We start from the raw sequence: 12,083 nt of genomic DNA on the forward strand, positions 1-12,083 counted from the left end.
AGGGAAAGGCAGAGCCACTTGTTACAGATCACAACGGGAATTCCCAGTCAATCCACGGAGCGAATACAAACCAAGGGATGATCCAGGCCAAAAACTTCCCCCAAAAGCTTTTATCCTCTTATTCAGCTGTGCTGAATTATTTTATTCCTTAAAAACAGGCGAAGCAGTCAGCGCAATTAACCCAATTAACTCGCCATCAGGAATACACAAAAGGATAAAACGCTGCCATGGGCCTATAAGGATGTAGAACAGTTTTATGGCTCATTTGCCAGGATTTGATATTTCTGACGCGTTTTAAGACCTCAGGCAGATGATTCCGAATTTTTTAAAAAGGGAAAACTCCACTCTGCTGTGGGTTTCTCCCGTTCGGCTCCTTCCAGACCCCGTTCCTGCAGCTCCGCAGGAGGAACGGGGTCTGGAAGGAGCCGAACGGAAGGAACCCACAGCCACACCGGTGGCCGGGAGCGACCCGGGGCTGCGGCCTACAGCGAAACGCGGCCCGCTGAAGCCTACGGGCGCGGTTGCCATGGCAACGCGGCGCCATGACACCCCCCCCGCCCGCGGGGGTGGTTGCTAGGAGACGCAGCGCTCGGCCCCGCCTTGGAGCCGCCGGAAGTGCTCGCTACTTCCGGCGGCGGCGGGGTAGCATGGAGGCGCAGGAGCTGTTTCGGCGCTTGGGCGCCGGTGCCCGCTTTGACGTGCGGCGCTTCGGGCAGGATGCGCGGCGCTTCGGGGTGCGGGGATGGAGCCAGGCGCCGTCTCCGGCGCGACGCGGGGCCTCCAGGCCGCGTCCGTTCCGCGCGGCGGGCCCCCGGGCCTACGTGCGGCCCCGTCTCACCGGTTTCCCTCCTCTCTCCCTCCTCGCAGGTGATGAAGGGGAGTGGCGGCAGCGTCTCGCTGGAAAGCCTCGACTTTTTCGGCCGCAGGTCTGCCCAGGAGGGCTGGGGGCTCGCAGGGGCTGGAGAGGTAAAGGGTGGAGAGCAGCAGGAGGACGGAGCAGAGAATAACGACGGAGGCGTGGCAGGAAAGAGAAAACGAACTGCAGAAAGTACTAAAGGGAAAAGGAAAAAGAAAAAGACACAAGGTATGAGACACACAGGGTGGTGAGGCACTGGTACAGGTTGCCCAGAGAAGCTGTGACTGCCCCATCCCTGGAAGAGTTCAAGGCCAGGTTGGATGAGGCTTTCAGGAACTTGGTCTAGTGGAGGGTGTCCCTGCCCATGGGCAGGGGGGTTGGAACTGGATGATCTTTTAGGTCCCTTCCAACCCAAACCATTCTGTGATTCTATGATTTACCTACACATACATTCATACTTGGCAGAATATCCTGATGCAGTTCATGCTTTTTGCTTGTTTCAGTTTATTTTAAATCAACAGGTGCTGTAGGTCATTTTACCAGAGGCTTCTGGGTTCTTTGGCTGGCCTGTGTCAGAGCTGGTGAAATAATTGGGCCAGGATTCGGTGATAAGGCACGGGGATGTGATTGTGCTCCTGAAGTCTTCATTAACTTCAGTGAGAATGAGAGAGAAAAAGGTTGTGAGATGTCCTTTTTTACAAAATAATTTTTGCCTGGGTTTTGCTAATTTCCATTTTTTGAAACTCCCAGAAGGAGCGTCAATGCCAGAGTTGTCAGAAAGTAATGGAATAAAATGGATGTCCTCTCTGGAAGCAAAAATTGAAGATGCAAAAGACAAAAAACCTACTGCAGAAAAACTTGAACGCTTGAGAAGAGAAAAGGTGAGATCAGGGGATTCTAACGTAGCAACAGATTACTTGGTTTCTGTGGGCATTTCATCCACAAGTTGAGGTTCCTTTATGGTGGTTTCTCCTGGGAGGAGGGTGACTGAGTATGGGGAAAATAACCAGGAGATGAATCTGTATGTGTTTAGTTTTATGCTGTCAAAGAAAGAAAGAGTTTCTTTTGCCTTTTAGGTAAACCGCTTCAGAAACCGGCACAGGATCAATGTCCAAGGAACAGATCTTCCCGACCCGATTGCCACGTTCGATCAGCTTCAAAAGGAATACAAAATCCACCCGAAAATCATGGAGAACATTCAAGCTGCTGGCTTCCACGTGCCAACACCAATCCAGATGCAGGCTATTCCCGTCATGCTTCATGTCAGTTTTCTGCTGTTGCACTTTATTGCGGGGAGTATGGCAGGATGTGGAGAGTGGCCTCTCTTTGGGGTCACGTCAGTGGTTAGTCGTCCAACTCTAGAGCTATATCAGCTGCATCAGAGTTCAAAACTCAGCCTTTACAATATTATATATTTTGGGTTAGTTTGTAGCTTTAATATTTATGTGAACGTGATTTTTGTTCATTTTTTTTCTTCTTTTTTTCTAATAAAATGTAACACCCTTCTTGTTTTTCTTACAGGGTCGGGAACTTCTAGCTTCAGCTCCTACTGGGTCTGGAAAAACACTGGCATTTTGCATTCCTCTCTTGACACATCTGAAACAACCTAGGAACAAAGGGTTCAGAGCGCTGATCATATCGCCTACCCGAGAACTTGCTAGCCAGGTGTGTGCTGAGGGGAGAGAGGGAGTGGTTGTCACACTGGCGTACTCCAAGGTTTTCACTCTGGGAATCAGTAAAACAGCAGCTCAGTAAATATTTTTTTCCTTTATTACCCTCAGGTATCAGAAAAAGCCAATTTAAACGTGTCATTTGTCTTCTGTGCCATAGGTACATATCTAGCATCTCAGTCTAATCTAGATGATTAGATTAGTCTGAAGATTCCTTGATCATGTTTTAAAACAACTGCCCAGTGCTTAGGTGCAATTAATACCTACCTTGGTATTTGGGATTGCTAGAAGAGACTTATCTGTTTGTCCCAAACACAGCATTTCGATGAATAACTCTATGTTGAAGCTTTGTTATTAAACTGAAATAAAAATTGCAGCTCTGGGCAGAGTTCCATTTCTGCTCAAATGGGAGAGGGAGTTTGGGGGAGCTGCGGCGTTGGGGTCAAAATGTGGTGGTCAGATCTGTGAGAACTTTCAGGGGCGTTGTACGAGTTAGAAAGCTGCGGTTTATTGTGCTGAGACGACTAGTCAGCATTGTTTTCACACTGAAGCCGGGGTGGTGTTTGAAACTGTAGGGATTGCCTGCAGTTTTTCTGGTCAGAAAAGCCAACCAGATCGGTTTGATAATTTAATCTCTGTTGCTGCCTCTTCAGACACATCGGGAGCTGGTGAAGTTGGCTGAGGGGACAGGTTTCAGAATACACATGATCCACAAGGCAGCTGAAGCAGCAAAGAAGTTTGGGCCCAAGTCTTCTAAGAAATTTGGTAATTGTTGTAACTGCTTGGAGTGCTTCTGAAAATTTAAAAAATGTCACTGACTTTTCTCTTCTGGCCTGTGTGGTTTTGAAGAGATTGGTTAATACCACTCAGGACGTGCAATCTATTGCTCAACGTTCAAAAAGTAGCTGGCATGGAAGAAACAGGAACTGAGCTGCACAGTGGACCTTGTTAAACCGTACCTCTGGCAGATTGGATTGGAACCTGTGTTTCTCAGGGCTCTGTTAGTCTGGTTTATTTTGGGTCTTTTTTCATGTTTTGTTTCTTTTTTTCCCCCTATCTGTAGATATACTGGTTACTACTCCGAACAGACTCATTTATTTGCTGAAACAAGATCCTCCAGCAATAGACTTGACCAGGTACTGAGAGTCTTTATCAAATTTGGCTTTGCTACTAGCTCTGCCACTGAAAAGTGGATGCGTGCGTAGGCCTTGCGCCTGTGATGGTCTGTTAGAACTTCTGCCTTCTCCACGAGTGACTCTTACTAAAAGAAAACCTCTCTGTCCCTAGTGTGGAGTGGCTGGTGGTGGATGAGTCAGACAAACTGTTTGAAGACGGGAAGTCGGGGTTCCGAGATCAGCTGGCCTCCATCTTCCTGGCATGCACGTCCCACCTGGTCAGGAGAGCCTTGTTCAGCGCAACCTTTGCGCATGATGTCGAGGAGTGGTGCAAACTCAACCTCGACAGCGTTGTTCTGGTGTCCGTTGGAGCAAGGTAGGTGTGCAGTTCTACTCAGACTCTCTCATGGGTCTTTTTTTTTTTTTTCCTTGCCTGGGTAAATTATTTGGTTTCTTTGCATCATCAGTCTGGTTGGTGTCTGGTTGGTCTTATGTCTCTGTTGAAAATCTGAATACTGCAGGTTGCTTGTCTTCAGAAAAAATTGTGTAGGCATACAGGTCTCTCACGTATTTACAGATCTTTTCACTTTATCTTCAAATAAACATTGATCTTAGAAGCGTGTCCTGGTGAAATAAGTTTGTTGTGCAATGTTTCTCATTCACCGGGTAATATTTTATGTTTTTGAGTGTCTATAAATATATAAATAAACTCTGCTGGTTACCCACTTCTCTTGGATTTCTCATTTCAGGAACTCTGCAGCAGAGACAGTAGAACAAGAGCTGTTGTTTGTTGGATCTGAGACAGGAAAACTAACAGCAATGAGAGAGCTTGTTAAAAAGGTATTTTGGAAAGATGAGGACGTTCTGTTTGCTATGGAACTGAACTGTGTGTTCTGTCAGAGACTCGTCGTTTCCTGGGGCCAAGACTTCTCTGTGACACACGTTAAACCATTGTCCACATCTGCTGTACGAGAGGAGGAGTACCCTATCTGTGAAAGCTGAGAGGGATCCCCGATCTTGGTTAGATATTTGAGCCTTGCTTAGGGGCAGTTGTGTTACAGTCTGTTTGATTTCACAGTGTGAGTGGGTTCTTCACATTGGGTGAAGAAAAAAAAAAAGTCTGTTCATTTCTGTGGATTAAAATGCAATCTGATGCTTAAGTTGGGAACTGTTCCATCAAAGATAGTGGAGCTGAACTTGCTTAATTCTGACTCCCAAAGATTTGACTAGTCAGAAAAAAAAAAAAATCATCCTCTGAGATGTAAAATACTGGGACTGATTAAGTCTCTTCGGTAGCTCTGTGTCTGTAATAAATAATGGTAAGAAAAGGACTTGAACCTTAGACAAACTTATTTTTTTTCAGGGTTTTGCTCCTCCAGTCCTTGTTTTTGTACAGTCTATCGAGAGGGCTAAAGAACTTTTCCATGAACTTATTTACGAAGGCATCAACGTGGATGTCATCCATGCGGACAAAACTCAGCAACAGGTAGGAGGATACAGTTTCTTTTTGAGAAACACTTCAGAAAGAAAGGTAAAAGTAAGAGTGGTGTAATGTAATTTCAGGCAAGTTTGACAGTAAATTACTGCAGGCTTTCATTTAGAGTTTTAGTTTTATTCGTTAACATCATGGCAACTTCCAGGAAACAAGTTCACTTCCTTTCTCAAATTGCTAATTCAGCTGTTTCCAAGTACCTTTCTTTTCTTTTCCTAGAGAGATAACGTAGTACACAGTTTCAGAGCTGGGAAGATCTGGGTGCTCATCTGCTCAGCCTTACTAGCTCGAGGGATTGACTTCAAAGGAGTGAATATGGTCATTAATTACGATTTGCCAACGAGTGCGGTGGAATACATCCACAGGATAGGTAAGAGATTGTTCACAACTTATGTCTTTTTTTCTCATTTCCTAGATCTTCTATGTAGATGCGCTGGTGCATGAGCAAAAATCCTGAAACCAAGCCTCCTCTGTTGCTGCAGCACTAGCTGCTACATCACTTGAACCAGTTTATATCTGGGCTCAACTTTCAGTAAAACTGAGTTACTTTTTGTCAGTCTTCTACGAACTTAAATATTTAGGTGCTTCAGACATACCTGTGCTTTCATCCAGTAGGAACAATCTTTGGGGACTGGCTGCTTGGTAGTATGCTCAGTATGCTAACACACATCGGGAGGCTGGGGCTGTGAAGAGGAATAGAAGAAAGGGAGATATTTAAAGTAAAATACCTACTTCTTGCAAAATTTGTGTTTGACAGGTCGAACTGGAAGAGCAGGGCACACAGGAAAAGCAGTGACTTTCTTTACAGAGGACGATAAACCTTTATTACGGAGGTAAATTGGAAACATAATACAGCAAAAAAGGTTTTTGTTTTCTGTAGTAGTAGTATGCTCTGGAAACCCCACACTGCTGTGAAAAGCTCTTACAAACAGAGAACTCTATCAGCATGGTGGAACTGCAAGGTGGTGCCACAGTATGGGGAAAGACTGAGGACATTGCCATTTTAAGGCATCTTTTTGAAGCCTTTCATTAATGCAGCGAGAGGGAAACTAGATCCTTTCACTTTTCAGTCTCGTTGCCGGTAACGACAGCGGGATGGCGTGCTTGGTAGCACCTTTCAGTGAAATGGAGTTATTCTGACTTGGACCTCCCTAAAGGGTTTGCTCTTGGTCTGGTTTTCCTAAATCATTTGCCATGTAGAAAGTATGACTACTCCATGCTGTGCTTTGGGTTTTTTAATCCAGTTCTTCAACTCGCTTGTGTCCAAAATTAACTGGTACAATTCTCTGTTTTGGCTTATTGCTTTTTCTTCATCTCCTTGAAGACTCTGCTCACCCGGAGTTCAAATTTGTCCAAATGGAGTCACTAGCTTCACTTAAACCTTTTGTGGTTTTTTGTTTCATCCTCACCTTACCTCAAACTTGCTTTTGTGTCTATTTCTTGCTTTAAAAAAAAAACCACAACAAAACAAAAAAACAGCTGGTTGTTAGGGATTGCTGTTTTCCACAGAAGATGCTTGTCTTGTCCCAGCACTTGCTGCCAGAGTTAATCTCTTCCCTCCTCTCCTTTCCAGTATAGCCAGTGTTATTCAGCGAGCTGGCTGTCCTGTGCCAGACTACATAAAACACCTTCCCAGACTGCAAAGGTATGTTCATTTGAATACTTCACCACTTCAAAAACCTGCATGAGTGCTGCTGGGTGTGTAAGGGTTACAAAAGATCTAGTTGTTCACAGTATAGTTGCAGTTGAGCTGCAAAAGTTTTATACAGGGTGATCATGGCAGTTTTTTACTCAAGACAAAAATGGAAACAAAAAGAATTCTCCTCTTGGAGTTTTCCTGGTGTTAACTATTTTTCTGTGAGTTCCCTGGAATCTGCTGTGGACTTGCTGGGCCCATACTCATGAATTGGGCTTCTGATAGATGAAAGTAAGTCCTTTACTCTCTTGAGTTACTTGTAGTAAAATTGGTGTAGGGGTGTATGCATATAGATAAATGTTTTTTTAATTAGTGCTTCTTTTCATACTTTTTCATAACTTCTAATAGTATATAAAGTAGAAATCCTTACATGTTGTTAAGACTTATTGATTGAAATGAAGTTTGTTTTAATGTCTAGGAGATAACGTGGCTGAACAAATCTTGGAATAAACAACAGATTGTAATCTGTTGCATAATGTAATCAGATGCATAAATCCCTAACAACTAGTAAAGGATTTAATTATCTGTTTTATTTACTTTGGATATTCGTTTTTGCCCTTTAAAGTAATTTAATACTTCTTCACTAAATGTCATTCTCAGCAAACAGAAGAAGAAATTCATTAAGAAACCATTGACAAGAGAATCCATTTGTACCACCCCTGAGTGCTTCTTAAAAAAAGCCAAAAGAAAAACGTAAGTAGGTTTTTCTCAAGAGGAGGTAAGAGATGTTGTTGATCCAGAAAAGGCCCAGACAGCTTCCTCCGAAATAACCAATAACTTACTTGGATGGGCCCCCCAGTCACCATGACTTTAGTTTAGTGATGGTGAATTTTAGTGTCAATATCTATCTACTGGAAATGGGATTAATGCCATCAGTTTGCCTCACGTGGCACCATGTATCAGGGGATAGCAAGCTGAGTTTAAACCACTGGCCTTAAAGCCAGACTTCAGACTAGCTGTTATTTGACAGAACCCATCTGCTCTTCTGGCAGAGGGCTGGCGTTGGTTTTACCACAACCGAGTATTAATACAAAAAGCAGATCTTAAGTTGTGCTGACTGGAGCTCACAGAAGATCGGCATGTAGCGGTTTGATATAGTAGAGGTGATCACAAAGAACACTGTTACCACGTTTTGCAGTGTTGCTACCGAAGGATTTCTGTTCAGCTGTACTAATACGATGTGAAACGACTAATGTCTGTGTCACCGCTATGTGCTTCATCTTTTTTTACACATAACGTTCAGGTGTCTTCATCTCTGCTGTGTTTCTTGTAGGAAATCTACAAAGGAAAATTTTAAGGAAAAGAAGAAAGTTAAAGAAGATAAAAATGGCAGTAAATTACAGACTGTTTCAAAAAGCTGAAGAGCAACAGACTGCTTGTGAGCTGGGGCTGACACTTCTGTCCATACTGAAGAAAAGAAGAATGAAGATAGTGGCAAAGGGGAAGGGAGAAAAATATTTCTTGTATTTCCTTCTGGGTGAGGATGGATGTTTACATGCAAGAATGTCTCTACTGAAATACCAGTTGAGGATTCCTGAATGCTTCTTATAGAAGCTGAAGGGTGTGCTCTTGCAGTAAATGCCCTGTATTTCTGAACAATAGTTCAAAAGTAGCATCTGTTTGTGTTACTATCGTGCAGTTTTGTGTTACTCCTTGGAAAATACTGTCAGTTCTGCGTTCAGATCGTCCCTAACGTGTTTGTCAGGCTTCCAGAAGATTCAGTGGTAGAAAACATACAAAGCTTCCTGTTAGGCTTGATAAATGCAGCTGTCAAAGCCTTCCCTGGACACCTGAAAAACAAACCAAACCAAACACTTGTATTGGATGTGAAAGTAAAGCTGTGCTCCTCCTACTTTTTTTTTTTCTGTAAAATCATTTTGAAATAACTAATACTTTCCGTGTCTCTAAACTCTAGTATTTCTTACTGTTTCATCTTTAAGTCTCAAAACAGAATAAACACGGTCACAAAAGATTCTCGTACAAGGCTACAGCCTTGACCAAACAAGTCTGCGGGTATTATTTCATTCCTGTTGCACAAAAAAGCCAGGCTCCTGGTGTTTCCACCTCATCTGCCATCTGTGTTGTCATTCCACTGTTGTGTCAGAGTTCTGGTAATGCAGGAATGGTTTCTCCTTTGCAACTAGAATCCTTTAAGCAAGGATCCTGTACAGGATTGTCTTCCTGCTTTGTCATACCTAATCCAATTCAGAACTGGATCCCAGCTCTGTGTAACTCATTTACAGCAGAGCACTGGTAATTGCTCTGCCCAACTGACTACTCTGAAACTGGAGACTGCATCCTGTTTTGCTTGTTCCCAAAGCACGGAAGCTGAGTTCTTTTTGCTTTATTTGCAGAATTGCATCGTATATTTGGGTTATATAGGAACTCATGTCGTTTTTGATGTCTATGAGCAAATTTGCCGTATATTTTAATAAAAATGCAGTTGTATATTCTGATAAATACCCAGTTGCCTGCTGCAAGATACTTGTGACAGATCGGAAGTGGGATACGTTTAACAGTTTGAGTGCCAGAAGATGCTGTGGTTCTCCTTTTGCAGGACTTAGTTTTGGAACGAGAGCTTAAATCTCCTTTAGCTCATTCTCTAAGGCTGCGTTCGATTTTAACGTGATTTTTGACACAAATCAAAAATCTGTGGGATGCTCGGGATGTCACACGGAGCCCCCCCTTCTCCCGCGGGTCGAGAACAACCCCGGGGCGTTCTCCCGCCGCCGCCGCCGCTCCCCGCGGGGCCGGGCCGGGCCGGGGGCGGGCCGCGGCCGGGCCCGGCCCCGGAAGCCGCCGCCGCTCAGCTGACAGCCGCTGCCGGGGCCGGAGCGGGAAGATGGCGCTGCGGCCGGGACCCGGCGCGGGGGGTGCCGGCGGGGCGGCGGGCGGCGCGGGCGGCGGCGGAGCGGGGGCCGCCAGGTCGGTGGTGGTGGGGCCGGAGGGCTGCGGGCAGCGGGAGCGGGGGGCCGCGGGCGAGGGAGGCGGAGGCGTGCGGAGAGGAGGAGGAGGAGGAGGAGGACAGCTGGGGTGGAGATGGGGGGTCTGGGGGCAGAGACTGGCGGGCGATGGAGGGGCTAAGGGGGATGTGGCGGGGCGGACAGGGATGGGGAGAGCTGGTGGGCGATGCTGGGGGGCTGTAGGGGCACAGCGGCAGGGCCTGGGCAGGGGGTTGGGGAAGTCCCGAGTGGGGTGGTCGGGGGTCCCAGGCGGGGTGTTGGGGGGGTCTCGGGTGGGGTATGGGGGGTCCTGGGTGGGGCGTGGGTGTCCCAGGCAGGGTGTTGGGGGGTCCCAGGCGGGGTGTGGGGGTCCCAGGCGGGGTGTTGGGGGGTCCCGGGTAGGGTATGGGGGTCCCAGGCGGTGTTGGGGGGTCCTAGGCAGTGTGTGGGGGTCCCAGGCGGGGCGTGGGGGCTGCAGCCGCAGTGGCTCCACTGTTCGCTGGGGTGTAACTGCCATTTGGGAGCCCACCTTATCCCCCGGCTCCTCGGGGCTGGGGCAGTCGTAGCCCGCTCGTCAGGCTCCGCAGCCGCAATCTCAGATATCGGGGCGGGAAGGGATTTCAGGATTTCGGGATTTCTCCAGCCCCGCTCGGTGTCGGCAGCGATAAACGGTGCTTATCGCCAGCGGGCAGGTGTTGGCCGCGGCTCCTGTGGGCAGTTTTCCTTCCCCTCCGTCCCACGAAGGGCGCTTCAGCGAAGAGGGAGGACTGAGGAACGGTGTCAGGGGGAGGAAATGGTGGTAACTGGGCCGTGCGAACGTGCCGTCGTGGTTTTGGAAAGGTTCGGCAGCGTCTTTCGCTGCCTTTGAAGACTTTGTGATTTATTTTTTTTACCGTAGGCTCTTGCGAGCTGTTTATCCGTTGTCCTACTTCTGGGGAGGCCGGGCAAATTGTGCGTTTGACAAAGGGCGTTTAAGTCCATCGAGTTGTCTTGGCTTTTGTTGGGGTTACTGGGAACACGAGGAGGGGGGGGCTGCACCGGGGCGACCTTCACCTGTGCCGGGGTCCCCAGTCAGCTGGCTGAGCCGGGTCGCTGCGCTGGGGAAAAGGCATCCCAGGGGATTTCTTGGGAAGAGAAGAGCCGAAGCGCATCCGTCTGCCTGTGCGTGCCGTGGAAGGGACGGGAGGCTGTCTGTGTGTTTTCCTGGGTATATATATCGGAAAAAATTCTCACGAGGGGCTGGATAAACTGTCTGGCAGCTTAGAGCAATGCTGGCTGCTCAGCAATTTAATAGGAAAGTAACAAAAATGTTGTCAGCAGACTGTAAGTTTTGAAAAATAACGAGATTTAAAAAGAATTGTTTCCCATTGTAAGTATTTTGGTTTCTTGGAGAATGGAGTCCGGAGGTAGAGGAAGAGTTCTGTTCTCTGCCTGCGAGGGTTCTTTGCCTTGTTTTGCTTGGAGCGTTGTGGGTTTCTGCCATTCAAAACCACCGCGACGGTCTCTGTTGCGTTGATAGAGTTGTGCTGGTTGGGAGTGAAGGGTTTGAAAATTCCACTTGTAGACAGGAGAGTGTTATGTGTCGTTTGGAGCTTCATCAGTGAAGGATGAACACGGAAAAGGAGCTGCTTCTCCCCACGCTCCTGCCTTTTGACTGAAGCTGTTGGTTGTTTTTTTTTTCTATTTAAGCTTCATATTTAAAATACTTATCTGATAGACATTTACAGATTTGTATTACTACTTTGAGTTCTGTCGTAGGGCAATTGCTTTGTTTTTTTTTCGTATTTATTTTATTTTGTGCAGCATATTGCATATATTACACCTGTGTTACCCAAAGTACTGTGGCTTGTGGCATGGACCTGGGTGGTAAAGTGCTTCTGCTGTTGAGAACAGAAATGTCTGCAGGTGCTTTAAAGTGGTGTGGAAATAACAGGGAGTAAGAAACTATATTAAAATAGTATGCTTGATAATAGTCAACTAATCTGTATATTTTAAACATCTGGGGTCATAAAAGTTTCAATTGCCTAGAAAGTGCATTTGGAGCACAACACTGGCTAGTAATGTTTTTTTTTAGCCTCTCCTGTAGCATACTGGTCCTTACAGGCTGCTTGATTTATCATGCTCATCTGTTTTTTTTTCCTTTTTTTTTTTTTTTTAAAAAAAAAGGAGACTGTTCTAATTTTATCTGTTTATTTTTAGTTCTTGATTCTCCTGTCATAGAATCATAGAATGGTTTGGGTTGGAAGATCATCCAGTTCCAACCCCCCTGCCATGTCAGTGTTGTTATTTTGAGATAACTGGAATTAAAATGT

At 46.1% G+C, this 12,083-nt stretch overlaps 2 protein-coding genes across 10 annotated transcripts in view; both read left to right on the forward strand.

The window, feature by feature from the left end:
* The first annotated feature begins 647 nt into the window (after positions 1–647).
* On the forward strand, positions 648–8,430 carry DDX52 (DExD-box helicase 52). 2 transcript variants are annotated; one of them, XM_009985612.2, is made up of 15 exons: positions 648–734; positions 868–1,084; positions 1,607–1,737; positions 1,933–2,118; positions 2,378–2,521; positions 3,180–3,291; positions 3,590–3,662; positions 3,814–4,017; positions 4,391–4,481; positions 5,005–5,127; positions 5,353–5,503; positions 5,891–5,966; positions 6,707–6,778; positions 7,430–7,522; positions 8,103–8,430. In XM_009985612.2, the coding sequence occupies exons 1-15, from the start codon at positions 648–650 to the stop codon at positions 8,188–8,190; spliced, it is 1,848 nt and encodes a 615-aa protein (XP_009983914.2). In that variant the 3' UTR covers positions 8,191–8,430. The 2 variants fall into 2 exon arrangements, with proteins under 2 accessions (XP_009983914.2, XP_086480772.1); XM_086624646.1 differs by having other exon boundaries at positions 1,613–1,737.
* A 1,241-nt stretch (positions 8,431–9,671) lies between these two features.
* Positions 9,672–12,083, forward strand: part of SYNRG (synergin gamma) — a 39,892-nt gene continuing 37,480 nt past the window's right edge. For all 8 annotated transcript variants that reach the window (XM_086624563.1, XM_086624566.1, XM_086624567.1 and 5 more), the window contains exon 1: positions 9,672–9,754. In XM_086624563.1, the coding sequence (XP_086480689.1) occupies positions 9,672–9,754 (83 nt within the window). The remainder of the gene's footprint in view (positions 9,755–12,083) is intronic.

Source organism: Tauraco erythrolophus, chromosome 21 (genome assembly GCF_009769465.1).
Source record: "Tauraco erythrolophus isolate bTauEry1 chromosome 21, bTauEry1.pri, whole genome shotgun sequence".
NCBI classification, from domain to species: Eukaryota; Metazoa; Chordata; class Aves; order Musophagiformes; family Musophagidae; genus Tauraco; species Tauraco erythrolophus.